This window comes from Ochotona princeps, chromosome 16 (assembly GCF_030435755.1).
Source record: "Ochotona princeps isolate mOchPri1 chromosome 16, mOchPri1.hap1, whole genome shotgun sequence".
Lineage (NCBI taxonomy): Eukaryota > Metazoa > Chordata > Mammalia > Lagomorpha > Ochotonidae > Ochotona > Ochotona princeps.
The window spans coordinates 30,867,528-30,888,467 of NC_080847.1; the positions used below are offsets into that span (position 1 = coordinate 30,867,528).

General features: G+C 45.3%; 1 protein-coding gene across 1 annotated transcript; it reads left to right on the forward strand.

Annotated features, from left to right (window-relative positions):
• Positions 1-93: 93 nt before the first annotated feature.
• On the forward strand, positions 94-14,501 carry DNAJA2 (DnaJ heat shock protein family (Hsp40) member A2). The gene is made up of 9 exons (XM_058674352.1): positions 94-301; positions 1,533-1,592; positions 1,886-2,109; positions 4,907-4,987; positions 5,219-5,352; positions 7,886-8,082; positions 12,316-12,460; positions 12,582-12,709; positions 13,266-14,501. Exons 1-9 carry the CDS (start codon positions 224-226, stop codon positions 13,455-13,457), a joined length of 1,239 nt encoding a protein of 412 aa, XP_058530335.1. The 5' UTR covers positions 94-223; the 3' UTR covers positions 13,458-14,501.
• The last annotated feature ends 6,439 nt before the right edge of the window (positions 14,502-20,940 follow it).

Sequence of the window (20,940 nt, forward strand, 5' to 3'; positions counted from 1 at the left end):
CCCGGCCCAGCACGGACCCTGCGCCCCGCCATGCAGGCCCCAACGGCTCCGGCCGGCCCCGAGCGGTGACGTCGCGCCGCGCCGTGCGCCGGGTCAAGGTTCAGCCCCGCCTCCGCTTCCCCCTCGCCGTCTCCTCGGCCTGCGCCGCCGCCGCTCGCGGGCCCGGCTCGTCTCTGTCCGCGTCGCCCCCCTCGCTGAGCTGCGCGCTGCCCGGCCGGTCACCATGGCGAACGTGGCCGACACGAAGCTGTACGACATCCTGGGCGTTCCGCCGGGCGCCAGCGAGAATGAACTCAAGAAGGTGCGGCGGCGGCGGCGGGGCGGCGTGGGGCGCGGGGCCTGGCGCGGTGGGGCGGCCCAGGCCGCGCTGTAGGGCGGCCCCGCGAGCCGGCGCGGGCTGGGCGGGGGTCGGGGCCGGGGTCGGGGTCGGCGCCGGCGGACGCTGCGGCCCCGGCTGACCTTGGGCCGCCCGCGGCGGAGGCAGGTACGGCCGAGCGCTGCGCACACACGCCGCGGAGCCGTTCCCCCGGTGCCCCCTCCGTGCCCGGCCCTCCGCGCGCCCGGCTCACCGCCCCGGAAAAAAAATAATAAAACCGGCTGGAGCGAGGGTTGCGGCGGCGCGGGGTCCGGCTGGGGGCCCCGGAGCTCCTCCCGCGCTTCCTCTCCATCGCTCGCCGCCCTAGCGCGGCTCGGTGCTGGGATGCTTTGTTCTGCTGGGGGCAGGTGATCTCAACGCTCCGTCCCCACTTTGTGGGATCGGCCGTGGGCTCCAAGCCCAGCCCCGGAGGGCAGGCTGGACGGCCTCACGACGGCCGCGCGCCAGGCCGCGACCCCCGTTTCCGTCTCGGGGTGGAAGAGCAGCCGCGCCGTCTCACGAGGCCTCCCCGCAGCATCCTCCCAGGCTCGCGGTGTCCGTGTTAGTAACCTGAAAGGAGGCTGCTCGGGAGCCGCTGGGACGGATGCGGTAGGGGGTAAAATGGACTTCCTGTTGCCTGACCGGAAATGCTAGCCTGTTATATAATTCATGAGTCTGTGTGAATGGAGGAATGGAGGACCTGAGAACTCAAGTCCCGACCCTCTCCCCCCCCCCCGTTGCGAATGCGTGCAAGTTCAACTCTCCTGTGGTGCCGAGGAAGCTCCTGCTCCTTCGAGGCTGCAGCCTTCAAGGGCAGGGATTTTTGAGTGTCGATGTTAGCAGTATTTTGCACCCTCTAGAGCTTACCGCTTGTTTGTCTTGAATTTATCGCAGCCTGGTGCCTGGCCATCAGAGACATTTGACAGTAAAAATATCGGCTACTATTTCAGTTTTTTTTTTTTTTTTTTTAGTTTGATATCTTGGTATTTCACTTCAGTGGAACCTATTTTCAAGTACAGCTCCTGGTTACTTTGTGAGATGAGCAGTGCACAAACAGAGGATGTTTTTGCAGGGTTATGACTTCAGAACATTGCTTTTCACAAAAGCAGATAAGTTAGTTATGACAGATATTTAAACTCGCGTTTGTAACCCTTTTCAAAAAAAATCTCTCTTAAAGGCATACAGGAAGTTAGCCAAGGAATACCACCCTGATAAGAATCCAAATGCTGGAGACAAAGTAAGTGATTGGAAGATTTTTACTTTATTTCTGGCCCTTGGGTTTTTGTTTTAAACGTAGTTGTTCTTGAAAAAAATGAACTGGGCATGGTGGGACAGGGTGGAATCCATTTATGCAAAGTGAATGAAGTATTTTAGTATTATAATAAATGTGGTAACATTCTGAGCAGGGTTAGGTGATGAATGGCCCCAGAATCAAACCAAAGGTAGCATGTAGCTTTTATCGGGGTTACAAGGATTGTAGATTTCTAAGAAATAAACCCTTTTATTTTCTTTTTTCCCTGTTGCCCATAGTTTAAAGAAATCAGCTTTGCCTATGAGGTACTCTCAAACCCTGAGAAGCGAGAACTGTATGACAGATACGGAGAGCAAGGGCTTCGAGAAGGGAGTGGCGGCGGCGGCGGCATGGATGATATCTTCTCTCACATTTTCGGTGGGGGCTTGTTCGGCTTCATGGGCAACCAGAGCAGAAGTCGGAATGGCAGGAGGAGAGGGGAGGACATGATGCATCCCCTGAAGTGAGTGGCTTTCCTGTCTTCATTGGGTGACTAAACAGGTTTTAATAACCCAGGTGTTTGCATTCTGATGCACCTCTTCAAAGGATGCTTGGTATTTTCCTGGATGGGAAGAGGGTTGTTACCTGATGTGGCCACGTGTTTCTAGATGCTCTAAGACTCGGAGTGTGCAGACGGTTTTCTTTGGAATATTGAAATCCAGGTCACTGCCTACATTAACACAGGAAGTGATTGCCGGGTTTGTTGCCATGGTACAGTCAGTCGTTACTCGTTCCTCTGTGCCAGCTTGCCTAAATTTGTACCTATGGAGTTAGCTGGCTTCCAGCCTGCCATTGACCTTCCAGGGTGTGAATGGTGTCTGACCTTGGTCTTGGACTACAAATCCTGAGCCTTCTACAAAATGAAAATAGCTATTTTGCTTTGCAGAATTTGGGGGTCTCTTACCTCGTTAGCTTTTTTATGTGTCAGTAATTGTTTTATTAGTAAATAATAAACTAACTCCAACTTAAAATGTTTTTGGATTTTTAAAACTTACCCTTAGTTTCTCTGTTGCACCAGTCCAGAAGTCAAGAGTATGCTCATACATCGTGGTTCTTCATAATCACTTTTGGGTTTTTTTCATCCTACGTATGAAATGCTGCTTCCTTTTAACATTTTCAAGTGTTACATTTTGAATGACATTCTGTTCCATGATTTACTTAAATGACTCACTGATTAGGATATCCTGGTATCTTCCTCTAAAAAACACTGTTCTGGGTAACTTGATGCACAGCTTTGTCTTTGGCAGGGATTCACGGGCCACCGTCAGTGCTTTGAGGCCAAGAACTCCTATGTTGCCTGTGGAGGGATTGTGCCGGTTTATCCCTCACTGATGAAGTGCCAGCTTTGCCAGGCCGTTAACTGCACCTGGATTTTCTTGGCCTGTTTGTTGAGATGCAGATTTTTCTTCAGAATATAGGGTCTGTGTCCTGAATGTGATTGTATATGTGTATGAACAGGACCTACCTATTTCCTTTGTCTAAGGCTATGATAGTTATAAATAGTGTTTTTGTACTGTTTGTAATATATGATTTAATTTAAGATGATAATTTTCAAAGTTGCAATAACAAAAATAGTATAGGTGTTTTGCAAAAATATATGAACTGTCTTTTAGTTTCTTTAATTCCTAGGATTCTAAAATAGATGAATGAGTTAACATAAGTTAGGTTTTGCCAGTTATGTGTTCTTAATAAAATTTTGTTTCTTTTTAAGATCTATTTTATTGGGAAGGCAGATTTACAGAGAGAAGGAAAGAAAGATCTTCTTCCTCTGGTTCACTCCCCAAACGGCTGGAGCTGAGCTGATCTGAAGCTGGGAGCCTGGAACTTATTTCAGGTCTCCCTGTGGGTACATGGTCCCAAGGAGTTGGGCCGTCCTTTGCTTTCCCAGGCCATAAACAGGGAACTGGCTAGGAAGTGGAGCAACTGGGACACAACCTGGTGCCCCTATGGGATCCCAGTCATTGCAAGGGAGGATTAGCCAATTGAACCATTGTGCTGGGCCCTAATAAAATTTGGATTTTTTTGTTGTTTTCAATTTTTTTTAAAAAAAGATTTGTTTATTTTTATTGCAAAGTCAGAGACAGAGGAGGAGAGACAGAGAGGAAGATCTTCCCTCTGCTGGTTCACTTCCCAAGTGGCCACAATGGCTGGAGCTGAGCTGATCTGAAGCCAGGAGCCTCTTCCAGGTCTCCCATGCGGATGCAGGGTCCCAAAGCTTTGAGCTGTCCTTGACTGCTTTCCCAGGTCACAGGCAGGGAGCTGGATGGGAAGCCGGGCTGCAGGGACACATTTAAGCACCCATATGGGATCCCAGCACATACAGGGCTGCCAGGACTTTAGCTGCTAGGCTACCGTGCTGGGCCCTGTTTTTAGGATTTTTAAAAATGTACTTAAAGGGCAGAGTTGGAAAGGGAGAAGGAGAGAAAGCACTTCCACCTGCTGCTCTACTCCCCAAATGGCTAACGAGGCCAGGTCTAGGCCAGAACGAAGCAGGGAGCCTCATCCAGGGTTCTCACTCAGGTGCAACAGTGTTTTGGCTTTTTTTGTTTGTTTTGTGTCACTTTTTTGAGGTATGACTGGCTAACAAAAAGCTGCACATAATTTAATGTATACTGATTGATGATTTTAGAAAATAAATTTGCCATTTGACTTAAATAGATCCTTTTAAATTTTGGAACAATTTTTAGCAACATTAATTTGGCTTATATTTTGGTAGATTAAGACTTGCATGTAGATTCTCTTTGGAAACCCTGTTCTTTCCTCCTCTCTGTCACAGTGTACAGATATTAGCTTCCTCCCTTGAGCGGTAATGCAACTTTGTAGCCTGAGAGCTTTGATCCTAGAGCCAGAGACTTATGGGATTCCTGCAGGTAAACTGCCTCAGTTCTAGCATATAAAATGGGGGTGATAATTGTACGTGTTTCAGGAAGAAAGTTGTTAGGAGTTACTTAGGTAAAGGGCTCAGGCTTGAGGCCAAATGAAGATTGAGGCTTGAGTTTTTGCAGTCATCAACTTTGTCCAAAATTGTGGCCGGTAGCTGTTGGCCTGCTGCTATAGGTCCTGGCTTGGAGCGCCATGCTTACTGTCCACAGCCTTGGTGTCCTGCTAACCTGAGCTGCGAAAGAAAGCCTCAGTTGGCTGAATTGACTTACTCTGTGGTGTTTTTTAATTCTGAGTTTTAGTGGAATTTATTTTATCAACTATTCTTTATGTTTAAGCAAATGGCAAGACTGGATTGAATCTGATTGTTTCCTCCACAGAGTGTCTTTAGAAGATCTGTATAATGGCAAGACAACCAAACTACAGCTTAGCAAGAATGTACTCTGCAGTGCGTGCAGTGGGTGAGTGTGTGTGCATTCCACTTTGTACAGTACAGTCTGTTCTCGCAGTGGCACCAGGTTTAAAAAAAAATGTGAATTCAGACTTTTTACCCAGCAGAGTATTTTGTTTTCTGTGGAAATTAACTTAAATATTAGTCATTGGGATTGAAAATGAAAGTGAAAAACACAGCTTGTTATGGCTGACTAGAGCAGTGTACTGAGAAGAACCTGACATGGTTTTGTTTTCTCTAGCCAAGGTGGGAAGTCTGGAGCAGTTCAGAAGTGTGCTGCTTGTCGAGGTCGAGGTGTGCGCATCATGATCAGACAGCTGGCTCCAGGAATGGTACAGCAGATGCAGTCTGTATGCTCCGACTGTAATGGAGAAGGTACGCATGCCAGTACTTGCTTCATGTTGGATTGGGTCGGGAATACCGAAATCTTCTCTTTGAAGGTATATTTATATTCATATTGCAAAAAAGTTGTAAAAGAAATTAATAAGCATTGACGAAGTTGAAGTCTTTAATTCGGAAAATATGGGCAAGATGATTTTTGTCTCGCTATTTGAAAAGGTTAAAATTTGATGAATGAGATATAGCAGCTTGTTTAGTTATCCTGGTTAAGTATAGGATTTCACTGGAAGGTTTGGTTACCTTTTTGAGGATGGATATTGGAATTAAAGCTCTTCCCACTAAAGTAAATATTTTAGGCTTTGTGAGCCAAATGGTTCTGTCACAGCTGTTTAACCTCTGCCCCTTAGTGCTTATAGGCAGTGGCAATATGTAAACAAATGAGAATGGCTGTGTTCCAGTAAAACAAGTATCTTTCCTCTTTAGCCTGTAGGAAACCTTTGTTGGAGCTGGGCTATCTACTAGAGGGTGCTTTTTGTTGTTGTTACTGTTTTTAATGTAGTGTAAAAATGTTTTGTGTTTTCAGTGCCTATTGTAGTAGCATCTAGACACTTTTGGTTATTAAGTCCTTAAAGTGTGTCTGGGCTGATGGAGGACCTGAATTTTCCTGTTTCAACATATGTTTAGAGGGAGAGTTGTCATCTAGTAGCTCGTTCCCTAAATGCCCACAGTAGCCAAGACTGGTTTGTGCTGGAACCAGAAGCATTCAGGTCAGGTTTCCCATGAATGTGGGGAGATGCAGTTGCTTGAGCCATGCCTCACTGACTCCCTGGGCCTGCATTAGGAAGCCACAGTACAGTCAGAGCTTAGGCTCAAGCCCACGCACTCCAAATGGGGTGTGTTCCGATGCCCTGCCAAGAATCAGAATGGTGTCTGGCGCATTGGATAGCGTGGCCCTGGAGAATCCCTTTCCAAATTGCTCTTCTAAGTCATGCGACAGTTTAAGAAGCTGCATATTCTGGTGAATATGCTAATTAACTGCTGTTATCAAAAAACAAGGTTTAGTGAAATCTTCCCCTATGCCCCAGTGCTGTTTTGAGGAACTGGTGCTTTGTAGAACATAACTTTGCAATTACAGAAACCATTGTTCATCAAACAGCCCGTATCGGCCACTACAAAGTGATGTAATTTTTAAATAGTTTTATGTGTTTCCATGGCCAAATACTGCAGAAAGGTATGTAGAAAAGCTCTGTTGTCTTAAAAGTAGTGGAAAAGTACCCAGGACCAACAAAAAGTCAACGGTCGCCGATTACTTGGGGACGTTGTCGGTAACGGTGTGCCTCCGTAAAGGAAGAACCCTAGACGGAAGCCGCGTTAGTCTGAAATAAGCTGCAGCACTGACGTGGCCACAGGAGGCAGCAGTGAGGGACTGAGTAGTTAGATTTTTTGAACTCCCTGTTCCCTCAGGGGTTCCCTTGTACCCGCTCCCTGGCTACTGTTGGCAGGCAGAATGGAGCTCTGTGATATTCCCTCCGTGATATTAGTTTTTGAAAACGTATATATTTAACCTTTTTTTTTTAAAGATTTATTTTTATTACAAAGTCAGATATACATACAGAGGAGGAGAGACAGAGAGGAAGATCTTCTGTCCGATGATTCACTCCCCAAGTGAGCCGCAACGGGCCGATGCGCGCTGATCCGAAGCCGGGAACCTGGAACCTCTTCCAGGTCTCCCACGCGGGTGCAGTATCCTAATGCATTGGGCCGTCCTCAACTGCTTTCCCAGGCCACAAGCAGGGAGCTGGATGGGAAGTGGAGCTGCCGGGATTAGAACCGGCGCCCATATGGGATCCCGGCGCGTTCAAGGTGAGGACTTTAGCTGCTAGGCCACGCCGCCGGGCCCCTATATTTAGCCTTTTAATCTTGATTATTTCTGTCTGATACTAAACTTATTTGAAAATAAAACTAAGGTCTGTCTCCCTTAGGGCCAGCCTTCTGGCACAGGGTGTTAAGCTATCGCCTGCAGAAGTAGACACTTCAGCATTGCTTAATCATTCAGAGTTCAAGTCAGAAACCAAAACAGTGTTCAGATACATAGCACTCAATAATGTGTAGTTGGATCCTGTTTTAAGTATTGAGAATGGTACTTTACACAGGAATTTAACTGCAGGTTGAAATAAATTCAGTGGCCCGGCGTGGTGGCCTAGTGGCTGAAGTCCTCACCGTGTATGCACTGAGATGCCATGGGGGTGCTGGTTCTAATCCCGGCAGCCCCACTCCCCATCCAGCTCCCTGCTTGTGGCCTCGGAAAGCACTGGAGGACGGCCCCTTGCACCTGTGTGGTGGGAGACCTGGAAGAGGCTCCTGGCTTCAGAACGGTTCAGCTCCAGCCTTTGCAGCCACTTGGGGAGTGAACCAGTGGATGGAAGATCTTTCTGTCTCTCCTTCTCTCTGTAAATCTGACTTTCCAGTAAAAATACATTTTAAAAAATCAGAACATTTATGTAATGAACTAAGGACATTATCAGGAGCTGTCTTGAGTGCAGTGTTGTTGACTGTTCCCTCTTTGCAGGAGAGGTCATTAATGAAAAGGACCGCTGTAAAAAATGCGAAGGGAAGAAGGTGATTAAGGAGGTGAAGATTCTGGAAGTCCATGTGGACAAAGGCATGAAGCATGGACAGAGGATCACCTTCACTGGGGAGGCAGACCAGGCTCCAGGAGTGGAACCAGGAGACATTGTTCTTTTACTGCAGGAAAAAGAACATGAGGTAATTTCCTTTATTGTTTATTTGCATTTTGTTCTGTTACAAAAATGTGTCTTGCTTGTGAGAAATAGGTTTGACCTGTTTGGGCTTCTGGAGCCATGCTGAAGTTGGATGAAACTGTCGGTGTAACATGGCTGAGTTCAGGCTCATTTCGTTTATACAACAAACGAGTACATGTGAGACCAACAGAGCAGGTCAGTGACAGGCACTATAACCTTAAGTTTATACACTGTATTTCAGTGTCCTTGTTTATGAAAATAAGGGCATTGTGAAAGATCCAGAAACTTCTCCTGGCTGCTAGTTTTGGAGCAGCTCAGCTCTGGGCATTGCAGCCATGTTAGGAATGAACCAGTGGGTGAAATAGCTCCCTCTGTAAATGAAGTCTTTAAAAGGGAGAGAGAACGCCCTGCGCAGTGGCCTAGTGGCTAAAGTCCTCGCCTTGCACGCGCCCGGATCCCATAAGGGCACCGGTTCCCATCCAGCTCCCTGCTTGTGGCTTGGAGGTGCAGGGCCCAGGGCCTTGGGACCCTGTACCTGCATGGGCCACCTGGAGGAGGCTCCGGGTTCCTGGCTTCGGATCAGTGCAGCTCTGATTGTTGTGGTCACTGTGAGGGTGAATCATCAGATGGAGGATCTTCCTCTCTGTCTCTTCCTCCTCTCTGTATATCTGACTTTCCAATAAAAATAAATCTTTTTTTTTTTTTTTTTTAAGAAGGAGGGGAGAGAGAAGGGCATTGGACCAGATAATCTAAGGCAGTTTGTTTTCCACTGTGATACGCCTTTAGACAAGGTTTTAGTATTATATGTATTTATAGTTAGGTTAGGGCAAAATGAACAACTCCAACAGTATGGTTGTCTAGTACATGTTGTTCTGGTTATACCATTGTGCCTGTATTTAAATTGTACTCTGTTAAAGGGCATGCAGGTGTTCCAAGGAGCATCTAAACTGGCTGTACCATAACATCTACTCCTTCCCTGTTTGGTTTGGCGTGGCTTATTTTTATTTGGAAGGCAGATTTACCAAGAGAAGGAAACACAAAAAGCTCCTCCATCCACTGGTTCAGTCCCCAGGTGGCTGTAGTGGTTGGAGCTGGAAGCTGGAAGCTTCTTCCGGGATCTTTCATTCGGATGCAGGATCCCAAGGATTTGGGCCATCCTCCTCTGCTTTCCCAGATCATCAGCAAGGAACTGGTTAGGAAGTAGGGCGGTCAGGACATGAGCGTCGAGCTGACGCCTGTATGGGATTTGCAGTTGGAGGCTTAACTAGATGAGTCTCTTCCCTGTATATTGAATGGCCAAAGGCGTATTGTGCGCCAGAATATATCTGGAGTTAGCTATGAAATACTCGTTGGGTATTCACCCAAATTTATGAATTTGCAAAAGCCTTTAATAATTTCTGGCTCTGTACCTGGTTGCATTTGCTCAGGAGTTCCTCTGAAACTCTTTCCATCACAGAATAGTCAACTTCTTACTTTACACTAAAATTTGCTCCCACTCAATGTGTGTTTTTTACAAATAAAATGGATTTTCAAAATGACTTTAAAAATTCAGTAGAGATCAGCAAAGCCGTATTGAGGTAAAGATTCTGGGGTTGTCTCCTTCACAGGTTAGTGATTGGCTCCACTGCTCTATCCTTTTGAGGTGTATTAGTCATAGTTCATCCCGCCACAAGCCATAAATTTTATTTTGCTTTTCCATATATATTGCCAGGCCTACAAATGGCAGGGGTTTCCCTGATGGCTTTTTTTTTTTTTTTTTTTTTTTTTTTTTTTTTTTTTTAATTACAAAGATAATACAGAGAGGAGAGACAGAGAGGAAGATCTTCCATCCGATGATTCACTCCCCAAGTGAGCCACAGAGAGGAAGATCTTCCATCCGATGATTCACTCCCCAAGTGAGCCACAATGGCCAGTGCTGCGCCGATCCGAAGCCGGGAACCTGGAACCTCCTCCAGGTCTCCCATGTGGGTGCAGGGTCCCAAGGCATTGGGCCGTCCTCGACTGCTTTCCCACACCACAAGCAGGGAGCTGGATGGGAAGTGGAGCCACCCGGATTAGAACCGGTGCCCATATGGGATCCCTGCACGTGCAAGGCAAGGACTTTAGCCGGTAGGCCATGCAGCCGGGCCCCCTGATGACTTTTATTTGTTTGTTTTTTTTTTTAAGTTTTTCAGAGAACTTTATAGAATACCTTTCTTTTTCTTTTTCTTTTTCTTTTTTAATTAATTACATTGCATTATGTGACACAGTCCCATATGCACTGGGATTCCCCCAAACCCTCCCCCTATGGTGGATTCCTCCACCTTGCTGCATTACCACAGTTCAAAATCAGTTGAGATTCTTTCATTGCAAGCATATACCAAGCATAGAGTCCAGCGTCTCGTTGCCCAAATTCAATGGCTTGTTGGGGAGACCATCTCTGGTCTGAAGGTAGAGCCAGCAGAGCACCATCCCTATCAATTAAAAGCCCCGACATAACACCCTGATGGCTCTAAAAATTAAAAAAAAAAAAAAAATAGTTTCTGGCCCAGCGCGATGGCCTAGCAGCTAAAGTCCTTGCCTTGAACGCCCCGGGATCCCATATGGGCACCGCTTCTAATCCCGGCAGCTCCACTTCCCATCCAACTCCCTGCTTGTGGCCTGGGAAAGCAGTCGAGGACGGCCCAAAGCTTTGGGACCCTGCACCCGCGTGGGAGACCTGGAGGAGGTTTCAGGTTCCCGGCTTCAGATCGGCACAGCACTGACCATTGAGGTCACTTGGAGAGTGAATCATTGAACAGACGGAAGATCTTCCTCTCTGTCTCTCCTCCTCTCTGTATATCTGACTTTGTAGTAAAAATAAATAAATCTTTTAAAAAAAGGTTTCTGAAACTCAACTTTAGTGTCTTATAATTTAAAATGTTTGTCATTTGCTCAGTTGGCGTTTTTTTTGACATTTTAGTTGCTGGCCATTGGGGAAGAACTCTGTCTCCCTCCCTCTTTAACTATATTTCAAAAAAAAAAAAATGAGTAAGTTAAAAAAAACTGAAGTTTGTGGACCACATTGTAGTACAGCAGGTTAAGCAGTGGGGAATCTAGAGCTTTCTGGAAGCTACCTCCATGGTTTACAGCAGTGAGTGTGGGAGTGGGTCGTAGTAATAGTATTCCTGGCAAGTTTCCGAGTTCTGCCTACACTGCTGGTCCAGAACCACCTTCAGAGAATCACTGTTGAGGTTATGGTTGGTTTGACTTTTGAAAGTTGTGTACATATTTGTAAATTCTCCTAAGCAAAATTTACAGTTGGGCATGTGTGAAATTGATGTTTTTTCCCCTTACATGCTGGAAGCTCAGAAATATTCTTCATTCATATTGAGTAACCCTGCATCTTTATAGTGTAGTGTTAAGTGAGCTAACTTCATTTAGTATTTGCTGTTTAATTTGTACTCATCAAAAACACATTCTGGGTTTTAAGCGAGCAAAAGGGGGTTTGTGCATGTGTAAAGCACAGAACTAAGCCCCTGGAGTTCGGTGTCCCTATGTTGGTCCTGAACCGTGCCGTACCCCTGTTACCTGGGGGGTGTTACCAGGGCATGTGTGTTCTGCTGAAACCCAGCTGAGCTTTCTGTACCTTTTTGCCCAGAGGCAGAAAATGAACTGTAACAGCAGGGTAGACCCAGTGTGGTTTTGGAGCCTCAATCCTGCTGCTTTTGTGTGCAGCTGTTTTCCCAGTTCCTTTCTTCCTAATCGAAGTTTCCAACATACTACTTTAATGGCTAGCTTTCCTAATAAAAAATTAGGGAATCAGGGACATTGACCTTTTGAGTAGTGGAATTGTGCTTTAAAGACTTGATTCAGTGAACATAGTAGAATGGAGTATGGGTGTGCAACTTTTAACAAGTTGTGTGTGCTTTTTTTTTTTTTTTTAGATTTTTATTGGCAAGGCAGATTTACAAGGAAAGGGGGGAGGCACAAGATTCTTCCTTTGCTGGTTTACTCCCCAGGTGGCCAGAGCTGAGCCAATCTGAAGCCTGGAGCCAGGAGCTTCCTCCAGGCCTCATATGTGGGAGCAGGGTCCCAAGGCTCTGGGCCATCTGCCGCTTTTCCAGGCCACAGGCTGGGAGCCGGATGGGAAGTGGAGCAGCCAGAAGATGAGCCAGTGCTTGAATGGGATCCAGGTGCCTGGAGGGGGAGGATTAGCTAATTGAGCCATCATGGCAGGCCCTAAGGTGTTGTGTTTCTTGTGTGCTTTCGTCTGCAGGTGTTTCAGAGAGACGGAAATGATTTGCACATGACATATAAAATAGGGCTTGTTGAAGCTCTATGTGGATTTCAGTTTACATTTAAGCACCTTGACGCCCGTCAGATTGTGGTGAAGTATCCTCCTGGCAAAGTAATTGAGCCAGGTAAATCCAAATTTTCTGATCCAGGTTTCTAAGTATTTTAATTTGTAAATGTCTCTAATGTTTATCCATCAATTGTTTTAATATCATTTTTGCTCATCGTGGTTTCATGTTCAAATAATAGGATGTGTTCGTGTAGTTCGAGGTGAAGGAATGCCACAATATCGCAATCCCTTTGAAAAGGGTGATCTTTATATAAAATTTGATGTGCAGTTTCCTGAGAACAACTGGATCAACCCAGACAAGCTATCTGTAAGTGTGCTTTAAATTTAAGCAGATGACTTAAAGTTTTGCAGTAGTTGTGGCACTTTGTCGCTTTTAATTTTGTGTTGACACTAAGATCACAGGAGGTTACTTTTTAAATATTTGCATAATTGTTGGGTCTCCCTGGTTATAACAGTAAGAATTGCTGGTGTAAATGTTTACTGAGCCAAATAGGGACTTTGGGAGGAGTTTAGCCAACTGGTGGTGGTGGCCCTGGGACTCCCTGGAGCCCAGTCATTCAGAGGATGACTGGACATCCCCCATCCCCCTCTGCAGGATTCAGGAAGCTGTTTGCTGTGGAATTCTGTGGTGGTTAAATATCAGCAGCTTGTTCCATGTTTGTTTGTTTTTTTTGTTTTGTTTTAAGCAAAAGATAGATTATACAAAAGATTTCTGCAGATTTGGCCTGTGAATTATCAGTTTGTGTTCTGATTTAAAAGTACAAAGCTGATTTTTCTTAACTCTCACAGTGGCATACTCCTTGGTTTAGTCAAAAGGAATTAATCTGAATGTTACAATTAACCTTCTGTTTGTTTAAATTAAGGAACTAGAAGATCTTCTTCCATCTAGACCAGAAGTTCCTAACATCATTGGAGAAACCGAAGAAGTGGAGCTTCAGGAGTTTGATAGCACACGGGGCTCAGGAGGTGGTCAGAGGCGGGAGGCCTACAATGATAGCTCTGATGAGGAAAGCAGCAGCCATCACGGACCTGGAGTGCAGTGTGCCCATCAGTAAACTGCAGACAGATGACACAGGTGGAGTGTCCTCCCCGTGTGCCTGATTTGTTCTCAGCTGTCCAGCTGGCGTGTCGGATCAATCCAGATGAACTGATGGACATCTGCTGGTCTATGTGTAACTTTTAAAATTGGTATAGTATCTACAGAGAGTGTATAATTTAAACTAACACAAAGCTTTACATCTTCATTTTGACTGTTCTGTAGCAGAATAAAGCACTTGAAAGGAAATAAGACTCCCTTTCACATATGGGTTATAAGTTTCAGTCCTGGTATCTGCTTGATTTTTACCAGTTTTGTGTAGATTTTATGTTTCATATTTTAAATTCAAATCCCACATTGTAAAGTTGTAAAATTTGTCCTGAAGCTTTGTGTTTGGCTGCACCTACATAAGCTGCTACAAATAGAATAAAGAATTTCATAGCCTGTATCTATCATTTAGATGCATGGAAAATGGGCTTTGCACACAATGGGTTTGGAGCTGACTGGGAACAATGGAGAAAATTAAATTAGCTGTGGTTGTAAAGTGGTTTTCTTCTTTTTTTTTTTTTTTTTTTCTTTTTTCTTTATTTTTTCTTTTTTTTTTTTTTTTCGTTTTTTTTGTGAAAGGTTTCTGAAACTTGATAATAAAGAGCGGTTGGTGTAAATGATTCTTGGTTTCACATTTTTAGGAAGAACAACATACTCTGAACTGTAAAATGTATGAAACTGGAGAATGCATCCTTCATTCTGGTTCTTAACCTTTAATCTATTGGCCTGAAGCCTGTGCCTCAGGCACCTGCTCATTTTACAGTGTGAAGACAGGTTGATAGAAACAGGCTTTATGGGCTTTAATTGATGCTTGTAGAGTCACTTGTAGAGTCAAAGACATTTAAGTTAATGTGACTCCTGAGTTTTGATCCTGATTATTAGGGCTAGCCCAGGCCTCTGTATCTTCCCTCCTACTCCCCTTTTTAAAAATAAGGTAACAGCAAATCATTAGTAGAACCATGTCTGCATAGAACCTGTTAAAATGCTCTGTTCATTAAATGTTAAGTTAAAAGTTGCTCTGTCTCCATTAAGTTGAATATTCGAACTTGAAATTTGGGGAAGTTATTATTTTGATTTCCTATAACCTTTTACGGAAAAGATGGGCTGGTATGAAAAAAAATCAGGGGAAAGTATAAAAAGGATGTTGTGTTCTTACTCCTTAGAGTAATAGTTTTAGAACACATTTGGGGGGGAAAAAAAACATCAAATGCGTCCTTTGCATTTGTAAAGGAGCAAATGGGAAACTAAAATTTAGGATTTTTGTGTTAATGACGTCCCTGAGCCTAAATGCCCTATGCGGTTTATCTAGATCTATTACAGCCTGACACTACTCAAGACGTGAGGTTTAAATTACTGCCCAATCCATTCTACCTCCACTGTACAAAAAAATTTACAACAAGCCTGGGCAAGATACAACAGCAGAGTAGTTTTGTATTCAAGGTTAACTTCCCCGCAGCCATGTTAAGCTTAAGAAATGCAGTTATGGTATGAAGTTTGTAGCCTTTCCAATAAAGGTTTGTAAACCTGTGCAGTGCAGTCTTTGTTTCAATTCGTCTATCCAGGAGCTTTATTATAGCAAATGAGATTATTTGGAGTGGCAAGCCTGTCAAGATCTTTGGCTTGGTCTGCTTGCTCTGCTGTACAGCACCTGTGCAGAGAGTAAGCACATAGCAAATAACTCCTTACAAGGATACGACTTTACCATAAAATTCAGTTCAATATTCCAGTGCCCTCAGATGCTAGTGGGCATGGGCACCAGGCCGTCTTTTTCAGTAGCATGTGGATTAGTAACTTTCTGTTTTCTCTCTCCATCAGGGGGTATTTGGTTTTTTTTTAAAATTTCCTCTGCCACCCCTCCCCCACGTGGCTGCACCAATTTATCACCCTGGCATTGTTGGAGTGCTCCAGGTTTTCTCATCTGCATCAACTTTGTACTTCTCCTGCTCACTTAGAGCCATATCAGTTCGTGTGAAGTTATTTGTATTCCTGATAGCTAACGATGTGAACCCTCTTTACACGCGTACTTCAAGCTCTGCTGTAACTAACTCCAGGATACTACATATTCAGTCCTCATGCTTGGCATGAACTAGCCAGTGACAAGTCTGACTTTCCTTTTCATGACCTGGATAGTTTACATAAGATATTAGTGTTTTGTAGGTTATCTCTCCGATCACCCCCCCGCCCATTTGAAGGCTCAGGTGTGAGAATTGTTTCTGATAGTAGTGTCTAAAACAATACTGCTATGTGAGTGTGGAATTTAACACCTTGGTGTGTTACGAATAGCATGTAATATGTAGAAGTTGTTTCCACCAGTGCTGCTACTGCAAATGCCTGAAACACTGTCGGAGACTTGACACCATGTGCCATCCACCACATTGTTCATTTCAATGTACAGATTTTTCCAGCATAGGTTGGGGCTGTAACCCAATACATGTTGGAAATACCTTGAATTGAAAATGTGTCTCATTGACCTAACGTAACATTAAACACCTGAGGTCATTCTAGCTACCTTAAACATACCCTTTCATTACCCTACAGTTAAGCGAAATTCTCTTGACACATCCTGTTTTACTTTGAGCCTCTTGTGTAATTCCATAACTAGCTGTATCCAGAATATTCTGCTAACACAATGTTAGGTGTGGCTGCCCGGCAGCTGCAGCTCACTAGGTGCTGCCCAGCATAAGATGATACCACATGTCACTAGCACAGAACAAGCACAGCTCAAAATTCCACACAATTTATACCAAGAATACTTTCACACACACACACAAAAAAAAATCCAGGTGAACCCACACATGTATCGGTATCAGGGTGGTTAGCTCATAACCACCTAGGGAGCAATTTTACAGATGAGTGTAATGTTGTGTCCCTTTGTCTTGGCCCTCTATTGTGTAGACTATTTCCAAACTTAGTGAGATCATTGCCCAACTCCCTTCAGTGAAATCCCTGCCTGTGTGTGTGTGTGTGTATGTAGTGTAGAGGCTTGGACACTACATTCCATCTGGTTTTTGCCCTCCTTCCTAAGTGATTTTTTCTTAACTTGCACCACAGGTATGCACACCTTTTATTTATCTTCTATAAAAATATGAATATCCTCTCCCTATCTTCCACCTTTGTCCTCCAGGTGGTTTTTTTTTTTTTTTTTTTTTTTTTTTGTCTACTTCTTGTATCTGGGGGAAGAGGGGGGACAAGGGAGAAGCCCCACCCAGCCTCCCACCCATCCCTGGGTCCCCGATGTGGGGCATACTCTGAGGGCACTACTCAAGTGGTTTTGATAATTCTGAATTGCTGCCAATCTCACCATTCCAGACATGATGAAATCTCTCCAGAATCCATTGGCTAGCATAGTCCATCTTAGAGTCTCTGCTCAGATTTTCTAAATGATTTTCTTAGTCTATAAAATGCAGGATAGGTTCACTCGAAATATTAAAGGTTCGATGGTTTTCTACAAATACATAGTTTTCTATATCTAGCACAATAACAGAGTTTCACCATCATAAAAAAAATTCTACTTTGCCAGTTCTGAATATGTGAACCATTTTGTTTCTCATATTTATGTTTATTTGAAAAGCAGTTACAGAATGAGGAAGAAGCAGAAAACCCATTCACTGATTCTGCCTCCAAATGGCCACAACTGGCCCAGAACAAAGCTGGGAGTTGCTTCCTGGTCTTGCAAATGGTTGCAGGAGCCGTCTTCCATATAGGCCATGGTAAAGTTATCCCAGGCACGTTAGCAGAGAGCTGAATGGAAGTGGAGCAACCAGGAATTGAACCAGAGCTGGGGTGGGCTGCCAGCACCACAGGCTGCAGTTTTACTCACTGTACCATTACACCAGCCCTAGAACAACTAAATGATTTGCTTTTTCAGAATTTTCCATATTCTGAATCATTAACCATATAGCCTTTTCACTTAGCGGTATATAAGAGTCATCCAGGTCTTTGCTTGGCTTAGTAAGATTCTTAGTGCATGAATGTTCTGCACTTTTTTTTCTTTTTAAGATTTATTTATTTTTATTGGAAAGGCGGTTATACAGAGAGGAGAGACTGAGAGGAAGATCTTCTCTCCGATGATTCACTCCCCAAGTGGCCACAGTGGCTGGCGCTCTTCCGGTTCTCCCACATAGGTCTAAGCTCCCAAAGCATTGGGCCGTCCTCGACTGCTTTCAGGCCATAAGCAGGGAGCTGGATGGGAAGCGGGGCCGCCGGGATTAGAACCAGCGCCCGTATGGGATCCTGGCACGTGCATGGCGAGGACTTTAACCACAACAATATCATGCCGGGTCCCACTTTATCTCTTTTAAAAATAATACTTCATTTATTTAAAAGGCTGAGTAGTAAAGGGAGGTTCCATCCAATGGTTTGTCCACTCAAATGCCTACAACACTGAGAGCTTGGCCAGAACAAATCAGGAGATGTGAGCTGGATGCTGGTCTCTCACATGGGTGACAGAGACTCAGGCATTTAGCAGGAAGCTGAATCAGAAGGGGAGCAGTAGGAACTCAGCCAGAACCTTGATATGGAAATGCAGGTATTGCCTGGGATAGCTTCATCTGCCATGCCATAACACCCACCTGCACATTTTATCTCTTACCAGGTACTCAATTTGCAAAGATTTTTCTCATTCCGTGATTGTCTTTACTTTCTTAATAATATCCTTTGGAGCCCAAAATTTTAACCTACTAAGCCCAGTTTGTTTATTTTAAGACGTTTTGACAGTTGCTACAGCTGCATACAGCCAGAAGAACAATGTGCAGTTGCCAAGTCCCTGGGGATGTCGCATAGCCAAAGATACCAGAGTCCCTGATGTAGAGCATGTTTCAACGGTCCGGCTTAACGTGGTTTACATGGTTCAGAGAATTGATTCTATTGATCCAAAGTTGAGAAAACACAAGATCCATTGGCTGACATAGCCAACCTTATACAGTCTCAGTTTGACAACTACTTGCTGTCAAAGCTTGACTGGAAGAACTGTCCAATTTGTTCTGCCCTCCAGGAGATCAATTGTCTTCTGCAGGCAGCAATGATTAGTCATATCCCTCAGGAGCAACTGGACATACTATTCGCTGCACAGGCCTCAGCAACTGAGACACAGTTCTGACACATGTATTCCATGCTCAGACCTCAGACTCTCGATTTTCCCTGTGGTTGGCGTACTGAGTCCAATGATCCAATTGAGAGGGTTTCCAAAGAAACCTTGCCACCCGCCCCGTGTGTGCCAGCCAGGGCAGGGTCCAGCTCAGTTCATCACCCACATCAGGATGCACATATACTAGTGGATGCAGCCTCCAGGGCAGTTCTGTCCCAAGAACCATATCATACACAAGGCAATGGATGCTGAGTTCCAGCGCAGCCCACCCCATGCCACCGTACACTCAAACCTCACACGCCAGCAGGAACTACAGCCTAGATGAAGTGACCCAAATCACCCTCACCAGGCCCAACCCAAGCATCAGTTACTCTGCATGCCTGTATGTACAACAGATTGGTCCAGTCCATCTGTTGGAGCCTAGTTTAGCCAAACTGACCCACTCTCCTGCTCATACTCATGCCAGCAAGTGCCACTTACTGTCTAGTCAGCTCTATCCCCACCCCGGTTCTCATGCTAACCAGTAGGAGCTGAAGCCCATCAGAGAGGTGTCCGCAATTTCGTTACTAGGCACACTCCCAGTCCTGGATCTCGCACTTTCTAGAAAGTTCTGCAGTCTAGTCTGACAGGACCTACCTCCAGTTCCAGCAACTGCTAGCTGATGCTGTGGTAAGGCTCAGTCAGCCTACATTTACTCTGGCTCAGGCACAAACCCAGTGGATATGGTCCCTTAGCCCAGCCTGACTATCCTCCTAACCCAGCAACTTGATGGCCAATGGGCTTTGTAGCCCTGCCCAGCCTGGTCTGCCCCAGTCTCAGCTCTCACACTCAACAGCGGGAACAGTGGATCAACAGGCAGGCCATGCAACTTCCTTACTGGGCTCACCCCTCATCCCAGGTCCTATGTGTAGCAGTGGGTGCTGCAGCCCAGTCTGGTAAGGTTTACTTCATTTCATCTCAGCATATGCTGGCAGGTGCTATAGCCAGCTTTGGCCTGGACTGCCCTCAGTCCCAGGCCTAATGTGAACTGGCTGGCTGGTGTTGTGGTCCAACCTGGCCAGTCCTGCAACCCACCTTGGCTCTCACATCTGCCAGTGGGTGCTCTGAACAGGTACAGCCTGGCCCACCCCCAGACCTGACTCACATGTGTGTCAGTGAGTACTGTAACCTGGCCTGGTCTTGGCTGCTCCCAGCCTTGGTTCTTGCAATCACCTGCAGGGACGGTGTCCTGACAGAGGAGTTTCCCAAGTTCCTCTATCAGACTTCTTAGTGGCAGATCTCACATACACCAGTGAGTTCTTGGCTAAACCTGACTTGGCCCACCTCCTGACCTGGCACATACAGTGCCCATGCCCGACTGGCTACCCATTCCAGCTCTTAGTGTTTGGTGCTACAGCCCAGCCCTGTCTGGTCCAAACCCAGACCAACTTTCATATGGTTCAGCAGGTGAGAGACCTAGCCCAGCCTTTCCTACACCCACCCTGGCTTCTGTGAGCACCAGTGAGTGCTGGAGCCTAGCCCAGTCTGGCACACCCCGGAACCAGTCGCCCCAACTAGGCTGCAGATCCCACTGGTTTGCGTGAGGGCCGAGTATGAAATGGACAGGATCGAAGTGGACTGCAACACCCATCGGTTCACGTGGAAGACAGGGCTGGAAACAGAACTGACCCAGCAATTGCAACAACCAGCATATGCATAAGCTGACTGGGGAGACAGACTGTGCCGGACCCTGTACTGGCAAATTCACACAAGAATCAGGTCTGGGATCACCTCAGATGAAGTTTCTTCAGAGATCCCTCCAACTGAACCGCTGATCTTAGAACCCCAACCATGAAGGGACTATGTCAGCCAGTGGATTCTGAATAGATTTTGTCACGATTAGAACGGCAAGATAGGCAGCAATTCAGACCTGTTGAACTATCAAAGATCCCGGAGCGAGCCTCACATCGGGGACCTGGGATGGGAAGAAGATTGGGTGGGGCTTTTCCCTTTGTTTCTCCCCTGACCCCAGATACAAGGAAAAAAAATGATATTAGTGTGGAAACAATGGTATTACCCACTTTCCTGTAGCCCTTGACCCTTTGTACCGTTAGTAGCTAAGTAAGATTATCAAATAAATAAATAAATACAATAAAATGCAAAAAAAGAAAAACCAAGGAAGTAACGCAGTGGGACTTGAGCCAGCACTCGTATAGGATGCCATCAGTTTTTTCTTAACCTCATCACAACCCAGGATTTCATGTTAAAATGTTTTGTTTCCCAGATATGCTTACTTACTTTTTTTTTTTTACTTTGTTGAGGCATAATTTTAAGTCCAGTAGGCCCAAAGGTAGCTGAGAAGTGGAATCAAACCCATACATTAAAGGAG